At 45.2% G+C, this 12,204-nt stretch overlaps 1 protein-coding gene across 2 annotated transcripts in view; it reads right to left on the reverse strand.

Annotated features, from left to right (window-relative positions):
• Positions 1-12,204, reverse strand: part of TEN1 (TEN1 subunit of CST complex) — a 203,262-nt gene that overhangs the window by 47,938 nt on the left and 143,120 nt on the right. Inside the window, exons 3-4 of one of the 2 annotated variants that reach the window (XM_086930721.1) lie at positions 11,296-11,453; positions 5,894-6,052 (exon numbers count right to left, since the gene is read on the reverse strand). In XM_086930721.1, the coding sequence (XP_086786847.1) occupies positions 5,913-6,052; positions 11,296-11,453 (298 nt within the window). In that variant the 3' untranslated portion in view covers positions 5,894-5,912. Of the gene's footprint in view, positions 1-4,276; positions 6,053-11,295; positions 11,454-12,204 lie in introns of those variants that run through there. The other variant, XM_086930720.1, reaches the window with a different exon arrangement.

Genomic DNA, 12,204 nt, shown 5'->3' on the forward strand with positions numbered 1-12,204 from the left:
TGGATGGAGTTCATCGTGCGGATGGTGTCTTCGGTGCTGATCGGGGTCCAGGCGTGGAGGGTGGTGGTGGGGGGAGGTTGTTCGGTCATGGTGTGCGTTGGTTGGTTGTTGAAGCTGTTATGTATGTCCGCGATCTTGTTGTGAAAGTATGAAGCCAGGGAGTTGCAGAGGTCTTGCGAAGGGGTGATGTCGTTGTTTCCTGCGCTGGGGTTGGAAAGCTCTTTCACGATGTTGAAGAGTTCCTTGCAGTTGTGTGCGTTGTTGTCCAACCTGTCCTTGAATGCTGTTTTCTTGGCGGCGCGGATCAGCTGGTGGTGTTTCCGGGTGGCCAGCTTGAAGGAGGTCCTGTTGTCCGGTGTCGGTTCCCTTCTCCAGACTTTCTCGAGGGCTCGGCAGTTCTTCTTGGAGCTCTTGAGTTCGTCGGTGAACCATGGAGCCTTCTTGCTGCCGGGTCTGCTAGGCGGGGTCCTCAGAGGGGCGAGTACGTCCGCGCAGTTGCTGATCCACTTTGTGAGGTTGTCGGCGGCCTGGCTGGGGTCCGCTGAGCTGGCAGGAGGGTGCTGGCTCAGGGAGGTGGCGAGCTGGTCTGCTGTGATCTTGTTCCAGCTTCTGCGGGCGGCCTGTTGTTGGTGGTGGTGGGTCGTCGTTCTCTTGAAGGTGAAGTGGACGCAGCTGTGGTCCGTCCATTGAAGCTCTGTGGCGTGGCTGAAGTCGATGTCTGTGCTGGAGGAGAAGACTGCGTCGAGTGTGTGTCCGGCGAGGTGGGTGGGGGTGGACACCAGTTGCTTCAGTCCCAGGTTGGCGAGGTTGTCGAGCAGGGTGCTGGTGTTGTGGTCGTTGTTGTTCTCCAGATGGAAGTTGAGGTCTCCCAGGAGGATGTAGTCGGCGGAGGGGAGGGCATGCGGGCTGACGAAGTCGGCGATGTCCTCGCTGAATTGTGTGCGTGGTCCGGGGGGTCGGTAGATCAGGGTGCCTCTGAGGGTGGTGTTCGGGTTGGTGTGGATCTGGAAATGCAGGTGTTCGGCGCTGGTCAGGGTGTTGTCGGTGCTGGTCGTGAGACGGATGGTGTTCCTGTGGATGATGGCGATGCCTCCTCCCATCTGGTTGGCGTTTCGGTCCCTCCGGACGATCTTGTAGCCCTCTGGGATAGCGATGGCGATGTCGGGAGCTGAAGAGGCGTTCATCCAGGTCTCCGTGAGGAAGGCAACGTCAGGGGCTGTGGCGTCTAGAAGGTTCCAGAGTTCTATGGCGTGTCTGTGGACGGAGCGGGTGTTGAGCAGGATGCACTTGAGGTGGGTGCTGCTGGTGTTCAACTTGGCGGGTGCTGGTGCGAGTCTGGTCCGGATGCAGGAGAATTTGCAGGCGTGGCAGCTGAAAGGTCCGTGGGTGCGTCGTGGTGTGGCTTGGTGGCATTCAGGGAGTCGGCCGGTGTTGAGTGCGGTGAGGGTGGCGGCGGAGTACGTCAGGCGGGTTGGTCGGGCTCTTCGGGGGCCAGGGGTCCTGGCACTGGGCGCGGGCCAGGCGCGGACGGGCGTAGACGGGCTTACCTTTGGCGCGCCTTCGGCGCACAATCGGCGCGCCCGCTGCGCGTGACCGCTGCGCGTTCGCACGGTCGCCATTTAAGGCGAAGTGCGCGGGTGGGCGGAGCAGCTGGGAGGCGGGAGCGGGGAGGGAACAGAAGAGAAAGGGGCGGGGCTAATGGCGGTGGCGGGAAGCGGGAGCGGGGAGGGAGAGCGGAGGGCGGCGAGGTAGGCGGGCAAACAGGAAGGAGACAGGCACAATGCACAATGGGGGTCAGCACACTAAGAGGAAACGGCACAGAAAATACAGGCAAAAATACAGGTCAAAAACGGGGGAAAACAGTTAAGCTGACGATACACAAAGAAACAAGCACAAATGTCGGGCAAAATTCAGGTCAAAACGGGGGAAAACAGATGAGCTGACGATCTGACGGCACACAAAGAAACAAGCACAAATGTTGGGCAAAAACGGGTCAAAACCAACGGGGATCGCTCAAGGCGGCAGCGAGGCCGGCGCTGAGGCAGAGGCAGGCACTGGGGGCACACGCAGCAGCTGGTGGCCGTGCGGCGCGGGGGTGTCCCACAAGTTGAATAAAGCCTCCTCCAACCCAGCACAGAGAGACGCGTTTCGCCTGTCACAGCACGCTTTCTCAATATAAATATTTTTGTCTCCCTGACAAAAAAGTATTCGGCGCCTCATGTGTGAGCGTTGTCGTTAATCAGACCCTCAAGGAGCAGGTCCGTACAATCAAATCCACAGTTTCCCAGCCGGGAAGGACGACAACATGTGGGGTGCAATTAAAATCTTTTAATCAGGCTTCTGTCAGACGCGTTTCGGAGCTCTTGACTCCTTGCTCACCGGCAAGTGCGCTTCACACAGAACGCCATTGAAAAACATACCAGTTCCCTGTCACGTGGTCGCAGCCCCGTGTAGATAGTGAAAAAAGACCATCTTACATTTTTACATTTTAAAACGGATATAGTAATTTATCTAACATTATTCCACAATTCATAATTAATGGTTTTTTATATACATTACGAAAATAGATTGGGTTAATTTTGCTAAGTAATTTTGCCAATCTGCACTCTTTGCATGCATTTTACTGCACGTCTGATTGAAACAAAGCCTTGAGTATTACTGTGCCGATTGACAGCGCCATTATACAAGGCTTTTTATCGAGCTCCATTCCTGTATAAAAGATATGTACATAACATATACAATCATATACACAATTATATATACACACAATTATATATACTCGTGCATTAGTTAAAATACAGCTCCAGTGGGCAGTAACCATATCTCATATTGCTCCTACATTGTACCCAACCTCTGATTGTTGTTGTGCACAGAGAATTGGCTCGATGTTTAAATTACTAAATGCTGGGCATTACCTATATTCATCTACATTGTATTGCCGTATCCAGCCCAAGTGGGCATATACCTAAGGAACCTGAACAAGACTATTACTCTTACTATTCCGTTTTACCCCCTCTAAATACCCCAACTTATGTGACTCGTGACTAAACTATTTACAAATTCATGACAGCTTTGGTGCGAGGGCTGGTTTATATTCTCCAGCTGCACCGCACCAGCGCGGGCAGCTGCAACGTGGGGCACATTTGTTGAAGAGTCCCAGTGGAGACCCAGGAGGCACAGTAGTGGCAGCACTATCATTTCTTTGGGGGCCTTTTGGTTCCTTCGATGAGAAAGGAGTGGGGTACACTCCTGACCTGCCCCAGCGCATTGCGCGGCCTTTGATGTTGCTGCATTGGCAGCCAAGCCCTGACATTTTGGACACAGGGCATTTGAGCCCCAGAGAGAAGGCCAGTTGGCAAAGGGGTCAGTGGAAGGTTAGTAGGGCGCCAGGCCCTAATGTGATTTATGTGGTGCCTCTGACAAGTGTGATTTATGCACCATGATTTATTCCTCTGATGTTTATGCTTATGAGGTTATTGCATAATGTGTTCATGCTGGTGAGGCCTAATGCGTAATGTGTCTATGCTAATGAGATTAAGGTATACTGTGTTTATGCTGGTGATGCGGATTGTATAATGTGTTTATGCTTATGAGGTTGGCGCATAATGTGTTTTACGCCTAATGTGACGCTTATTGCATAGAGTGATATATGTTGCAGGATACAATGCTGAGTACAGTATTTTGCCTGTAATTACAGGTTGTGTTCTACATTTACTATGTGTGCTTTGTGATGGTTCTGACAGTGGCCCAATTAGCCCTGTCATGTGTATATAACCTCCTGTAAATACTTTCTAGTGCCAGTTAGCACAGTATATTGCGTGATTACTATTCTAATGTGTTTTGGATAATACAAAGGCTATTTTTATATATGACCTTGTGTGAAGTTTCTTTTGTGGTGTGTATAGTGTGTTGCTGCTGTGTTTGTGTTGCGTAAACGCTTTACACATTGCCTCTGGGATAAGCCTGACTGCTCGTGCCAAGCTACCAAGGGGGTGAGCAAGGGTTATCTTCAGCGTGTATCTACCTTGCCCTGACTAGAGTGGTGGTTTCTGCATGGCTTTGGCGCAAGCCTTAGCCAACCAGAAATCCCATTTCTAACAGTCACCAACATGATGATATGGGAGACCCCCGTTTGCTTCCGGCCCCTGCATAATATTATCTATCTTACTCTATTAAGTCCCATTTCCGATTTTATCTTAACAGGTTTTGGTTATGCACCGTGCACTTTTTTTTTTCAAGTCATGGAATCGAAATAAAGTTATTTGACTTGCACCGTGCACTTTTTGCAGGCATTTACTCGCCTAGGAGGGTTGTCAAACAAGCTGATGCCTTGCCTATGTGACGATACCTCCGTTCAAAGCACTATGCACTTTGTATTATTTTGCACATTGTATAAATCGCAAAGAACAAGATTTCTACTCCCATTTCTTAGGAATATTCACCCTTGTTCATATATTGATGGTTTTAACATTTTACTATCACTGGCTATGGCTGAAATCTGTATTGCAGTAGCTAATTATATAGGCGGTTACTTTGAGATCAGAAAGCACTATAATCATAATATGTATAGAGACTACTAGGGTCACAGTCAGTTATCTTAATTGTCATTCTGTGATAGTTTAATATTTAATTCAGAATTTTGTATGCATTGTATTTTAACTTTTTAACCTGTAAATATTTTTATGGTTCTTTGAGCCGAAATAAAGTTATTTTTGACTTGACTGGAAATGCAATTTGCCATTCATGACTGATATGAAATAAATCTAAAAACCTATTGGTTGTGTAAATATCAGCACTCTGCATGTATTCACAATTTACTACATGCAGATAAAACTGCAGCGAATGCCAAAACATTTATCATGGGAGAAGGATTCAGGGCTTCCCTCCTCCATCCTTCTAAAAAGAATAGAAGTAACTTACACATGTCATGTATCTCTTTGGAATACGAATAACTGTTCAGCTGGCATATTAAAATAGAAGAGTCGTGTGTTCGCTGCCGGCATTGCTCCTTTCCTAGATTCCATAGATTTGTAATGCTCTCATCTTCAGAGTACAGTGTGATGGTCAACCAAACGGATGCTCCACAAGTTGGTCCATTGACCTCTCGGGTATTAAGGCATATTGTTAATTTCTCAGAGCTACACCTCCATGCCCCTTCAGTATTTTGTGACATGTACGCCTCCCCTTGCTCAGTAAGACAGGCAGTCCATACATCCCTTAAAACTTGTGAGAAATGCATCACACCTCCCACCCGTTGTGCAGTAGTTCAGCCTTCCTTCACTTCTCACTATGGTAGTCCATTCGGTTGGCCATTGTTTAGCAAAATAGTTTGTTGCAACCTTAGTCGCTTAGCTCATTCACCAATATTCATTGTTTATTTAAGTATATATTGCAATATATATTGCCATTCTCCCCGGGTAAGGACCCATTTCAACATCCATTGCTTTGTGGGGAAGTCGTCTTCCACCCTATGGAGTTTAGTACGCCAGTCCATCTCCTTCTCTAGAAAACATAGTGGGCTGTCCAACTGCCTTTCTTCAAGAGCACTCTTGCTTCCTTTGAGGCCAGTGTAATTGTCTTCGACCTTTACATTATTAACCTCCCCTCAATGTAATTTAATCACTTCCTCCAGTGCACAACTAAAGGTCTATTACACTTTCACTAGATCGCATTGGAATTCTTTTGGCTCATTGAGCAGAAATGACCATTTGCTCAAACTAATAACACAGTCAGAATGCACAGGTGACCAGCTGCCCACAAACCACGCACTGCTGGTTGGAGCCGTTCAATGTCTACACTTGAAAGTCAGTGAAGCCAAAGTGCAGACTCAAATCTGCACTGAACGAAAAAGTCAAAAATCAAACAATATCATGGAGATCAACAGCGCTTTGACTTTCCTTGTCAGGTCAGGGTTATGGGTTTTCTTTGCTCTTCCCATGTCCTCCTCTGATGTCCAGATATTTCCGCTGCTCCAGAACTGCACGCTCCAGTAGGGGCAGGTCAATACCATCCACACATGTAAGCACCCGGGCTTGCAGCACAGGCAGCCCCCCTATAAACAGAAAACAAAAGAATTGTTCAAAACTGTGGCTTGCTACACAAGCACCCCACTGCAAACAAGATTAAAACAAGCATTGGCGAAGCCAACAGGTTTAGCCTATTCAAGATCTATTGGTTTGTCAAGTTTTTTTAAATGTTGCACAGCGGTGCGAGCCGCTGTGCTACAATGGTTTAAGGAAAAAAAAGCAAAACCGCGTCACAGCGCATTTCTTTTTACTTGAAGCTATGCACGTACAAAGTTAAATTGTTATCTTCCCTACACTTAATATGCAGTTTATATTGTTGAATAAATGCTCATTGCAGGTACCAGCATGTCAAAGCATAGCTAGCTGGAAAACTGAGCACAGGTGCCCCCCTAAATTCCCCTGCACAATGAGGCAGGCACCGCAAGGTGCCTGCCACGTAGTGCAGGGAAATGTAATAAGTGCCTTTTTAATATTGCGGCAGCACACCAAAAAAGTGATCAACACTCTAGGCGTGCTGCTGTATTGGCACCCCTATCCCTGTCCAAGACAAGAAAGAGAGTTGGTTAGCAACGGGACTGCAGCTTCAGCATTGCACCCTGGCAAACAGGAGACAAGGAGAGACGGGTGCCCTCAGATACTATAGTACATCACAAACAGACCATCAAGCTGTCAAAGAATTTATAGACAACTTTATTTATTTAAGAAGCTTATAAAGCGCGCAGCTACCCCCAAAGGGGGTGTCCCGGCGCTGTAAATACATGTTATTCACGAGGAGGAAGTACCAGGTGCAAGTCCATCCAATCTGGAACTACAGGGGACCTCAAAGGATAAATGATCAGAGATTGGAGAACAGCCAGGTCTTGAGTTTACGACCGAAAACTTGCTCTGACTCTATAAACCTGAGGTCCAGAGGGAGACTGTTCCAATACTTGGCCGCGGCCACTCCGAACGTTCTGCCACCACTCCTGGCGTGACGAAATCTGGGTACCACCAAAAGACGAAGGCTGTTAGATCTCCAGGATCTGACGGAGGTAGATAATTTGAGTCTTTTACTCAGGTAAGCCGGGCCAGTTCCGTGAATAGCACGAAAGGCAAGAATCAGAATTTTGAATTGAATGCGACGGGAGATGGGGAGCCAGTGGAGTTCATTCCGGTAGGCTGAGACCGAGTTACGGGCAGGGATATTTCCAATGAGTCTAGCCGCCGCATTCTGAACAATTTGCAGCCTATCAGTGAGGTAGAGGGGGGCACCGGCATACAGGCTGTTGGCATAATCTAGACCCCACCTTTCTGAAAATGCTTCTTGCTAACCACCAATGTATCAGGAGGAAGGTAATCTATTTAGCGTCCCCTGCACTTCCAAACAGTAAAACCTCATAAATTACAAATCTGTCAACGATAGGTCTAATGGCTTCTTGCCTCGAACTCGTCATATGCATTGACGTACGGCTTTTCAAAGGAATAGATTAAAAAACTGCAAGTGGATTAAAAAAGTTCCATCTCTTGGAACAGCTCTTCCACATATGCTGCCCCAGACAGACTAAGGATATTTATGTTCATAATGAGATACACTGAATAAAAATGTGAAATTAATGTATGTCAGTCTTCTGACTGGTGCACATTGTCTTACAGATAATCACAAACATAAACAAATTAGCAAACCTATTTCCCACAACAAAGCAAAAAACATATTCAAAGAACAAACTTAGGGCCTAATTTACATCTCGGTGGACGGATTACTCAGTCAAAACGGTGACGGATATTCCATCCGCCGAAATATGAATCCCATTATGTCCTACAGGATTTATATTTTGGCAGACGTGACATCCATCATCATTGTGATGGAGTAACCCATCCACGAAGATCTAAAGCAGGCCCTTAAACACAATTCTATTGACTAAATATTAGCATTTTCTGAATAACAATCAGATGTAACGTGTTTACACATTCCTGGGCTATACCACACTAATTCCTCATGCCCCTCATATGTGACAAAATGTGCATACGGAACCTTCTCTACCCCTCGTTTTGGAATCATTCCTAAACTCAAGGAAGATACATCTGCTCAGATCATACATAAAAAAACACAATGCCAAACCTGCACTTGCAATGAGAGGGACCAACTGAGTAAAGTTGCATTTCCTCCTTTCAACCTAATTAATCAAGTCAGGAGATTTTGATGTTTTTAGCTGGTGAAGGGAGTGACAGAAATGTATGATTTCAACTTCTATAAAACGCGGATGATTGCTCAGAGAAACATTTGTTTTTTCAGTATGTCGACTTTATAAATGAGCGTGCAAGATACAGGTTGAACATTTTCTGTGCAAACCTGTTTCCCACTGGTATCTCATAAGACATTTTTTATGTGCTCTTAGTTAAAAAAAATTACACAAAAATAGCATAATGCAAAACTCCAAGAAATTTCCCAAATTTTGTGTTTTGCGAAATCCACGAAAGTTTAACCCAGGCTTAGTTTACGGGTTTTGGCATCTTCTTTAAAGTGTGACTGAAGGTTGCCACAGCTGCGTAAGCTTTGACAAACCTTACATAGCACTGTAAAGACCCGAGAAAGATCATATGTGGTTTTATGTAATTGATAATCACAGATGAGCTCATCATGGTCAGAGCAGGCTTCACCTGACCTCCGCCTACGCTTCTTCAATCTTTGAGGGGATTTTCACCCGATACATGTGGTGCGGATCTGGAACTGAACAAAGCTGTATTCTCAGCATATATCTCATAGAATGTTGTTTATTTATTAACATTATTTATAAAGTATGGACTTAGCAACACGGCAATACAGCACTTCACAATATGGAGATATATATATATATATATATATATATATATATATATATATAGCTATACAGAATTTGAGAGCAGCATACTTAGTATCGAAGGTCAGCACACCCCGCCGAAAAGGATAATTCTGGAGTAAAGCCAGGCCGACACTCCTGAGTAGAGGCCAGTGGCTTCATGGTTAGAAGAAGCTCAGCAACACATACTGGTTGAATGCTAAATGATGGGGTAGGTTGGCGAAAATATGGTGTAGGAATGTAAAACTAGAGTCTGAGGATTTCTTTTGCAAACCACCTTCCTAGTTACTCCACTTTACTCTGGCTAGTGCTGCCTCCTTGGCTAGGGTATCCCCAAATTCCCTGCAACAGGGAGCTGAAACTTGGTAAAGTCCAGAATGTGGTGGGGAAGGACCCTGACTGGGAGGAGAGGGTAGAGGGAATATGTATACCACATTTGGGTAAAATAAAGTTTGACAACTTCTTCAAGCAACTCCTAAAGAGTTGCATTGCGTTCCTTCCACCGCACCAAAAAGCATTCCCAGATTATTCCCTACAGGCCCCTAGTTCTTTGTCACAAATTAGTTTACATGTAATTTTCCCATCTTTCGGTAAACCCTAGACTGTGTTTGTTTCAGATCCTGGTTTGACGGCCAACGTCACAAATTCCCTCCAAACCTCGATTCACACCAATCCTCGGTTGCCTATTTCTAATGCTTTCAATCCTGAGTTTATGAAGTTTTCCTTGGTTAGTCTTACCTTTGTCATGGTTAAACATTATGGTAGTATGGTTTGAATGGGATGGAAGAGGAATTAAAGGTAGGAGTAAGTTTTGAGAGATTCTATTTGCTGCTGTTGTTTTGTGCCAACATTCAGTCTTATTTCCATTTCTACCTTTTCATGTTTCCAGAAGAGTTCTGATCTAGTTACATAAATACTAATTTTCTTTCAAGCTATAGTCAGTGGAAAAAAGTGAAGGTGTTCTCTTCACTGGTGCTGACACAACCAGGGAAAACACAGAGACAGTAGCTGGTTATCAAGAGCTCCACAAATAAGACCCTGTTCTTTCTGAAACATCCACCCAGCTCTGTAATACAGCCAAATCTTCCTCTTTCAAAAACAGTGAAACACCTAGGTTTTAGTAATGGGTGTCCAGACAACCCTGACACCCTAGATTAGTGCTGCACTCAGCACCTGTCTTTGAGATGCTAACAAATCAAGATCCTGTTTAATCTTCTAACCCAAAGCACACAGGACTATGGTGAAATACCAGTTAACTTCACTTGGATCAATTACATGGTATACACTCTGGTCTAGGCTCTTCACTCTGTAATGGACTTTAAAGGCCATGAAATACAGCTGCCTGAATAAGTGTGGACTGCAAATAAAAATCTACGTTAGCCTCTAGAGATGCTCTTCATTGGCTTCTGGTGGTCAGTAAAATTGGTTTCCACCTTTTGTGCTTGGACTTAGAGGGTCATAGATCATGCTCACACGAGTTACTGTCTGTCAGCCTGAACAGTGAAGGAGACCGACTATTCATCACACGATGCAAAAGCATGGACTATCCTACCTTTGTCTATCCAGACCATTACCCTGTCTCATTTTCAACTTACACAGCAGTGAAATCTCATGACTGCGCAGAGAGCTTTCTTTGGTATAGAATGCTATAGAAGTATAGTCATCTATTCACTCTTCTCTGCCCTGCTAGGAAATTAGGTCTTTTACAGCAGTTTTAGAGTATTAGGGCAACAGAATGCTTTATAGTTTTTTAAAATCATTTTTTGATAGTTTAACCTGCCCCGCCATATTTAGTTGGTTTGATGCTGCTGGCTACTGGAGGGTGTTGAAGAGGTTGAGGTCACAGATTTAGTGGTGGAGATCTCTAAGACTAATGCACCACAGATGCTGTCTGCCCAAAGATATATACCCCACCTCTGATCACAAGTAAGCATCTGACTAGTAAAGAAGATCCGGCGGAGACAAATGACTACTGTCGTGCCACTGATCCATCATTGTATCTCAAGTCAAGCTGGAGACCCTCCCTGGAGCCAGTGAGGCCTTCTGAGTTTCGTTTCTGCTGGTGTGTGTCTATCGCTGTGGAAATCGTCTGACCAAAATCTGCCTCAGTTTTTAATTATGCCAACAAGAGAATTTTAGGGTATCCTATGTATCTTATACACTTTCCCCCGTGCATTATAACCTGGCACAGAACTCTGGTACTTATGAAGTTGTACTATGATGGTGAAGTCAAAGGTACTGAACCAAATAGTTACAGTTATTGCCTAGACCTGCAGCCTTCCCCAACCCAAAACAGTAGCACTGCTATGTGCCAAGGTCAATTTGAATAATTGAGAACAGCTGTTCCAGGATGCAGGTTGGCCACTCCCAACAAGTTCATATACATGTTTAAAAAATCCAGGGGTGTGACTCCCGGGCAAGTTATTCTCAGAGATGGGCAAACTGTGAGGTACCTTCAGCAAGATCAACTTCACCCAGTGCCATGTACACTGATCCCACCTGGGCACACCACGGCTCAACCAGATTAGTGCCCACGGAGATCTGCTGCTGAGTTGAGTTGTGCTGGGCAGTCAGGGTGGCTCGAGATTCTGCAAGATTGTATGAGTTCAACCTGCAACACACAAGACTCAGCATGAGCATCTCTGTCAAAGTGATGGTGAAGAAAATCCAAGTTCTTTTACTGGGAATGTAAGTTTTAAATATATAAAATGAGGGGTTGGGTTCTTAAAAAGGAACAAGTAAAGCATGGGAAGTGAAGGCTTTCTTTATGGACACAGAGTACAGCACAGGCGGCAGCTACAAACAAACTTCACTCGCTTACAAAACAGGTAGGGTACAGGCAGCAGCTCCAAAAAATGCTTCACTCGCATACAAAACAGGTGCAGTACAGGCAGCAGCAGTGCATACCTATTCAGGACCCACATAACAGGTAGAGCACAAACAGTAGTGCAAAGCAAGCCTTTCCTACAGCAGCAGAGGAACAATGGGACCCCGATATGTGAACTTGGGGTGGATTATTGTTTTTGAAAACAGTGGTTTGAAAATGGCAACAAAAAAAAGTCCAAGGTGGGTGGTCTCCGCTAAGGGGACAAGGTATCAAAATCGTAATTGATAATTAATATCTCAGGGAGCGATAAGAAATATGCACATGGACATATAAGTCAAAATAACGTATGTTATTTATATTTAGAAGAATTTTCAAAAATCAGGTGCTCACATAGGTAAGTGAAAATAAGCATGACCTGAAAAAGTGAGGGTGACTTTAAAACATAAACATCCCATTGACAACATATAGGATAACTCCTCAAGTATCTTATACAGAGTGTAAGGAGTTCTTGTTGTGGGTGGTCGATGACTTTTCG

The sequence above is a fragment of the Lissotriton vulgaris genome, chromosome 7, assembly GCF_964263255.1.
Source record: "Lissotriton vulgaris chromosome 7, aLisVul1.2, whole genome shotgun sequence".
Taxonomy (NCBI): Eukaryota; Metazoa; Chordata; class Amphibia; order Caudata; family Salamandridae; genus Lissotriton; species Lissotriton vulgaris.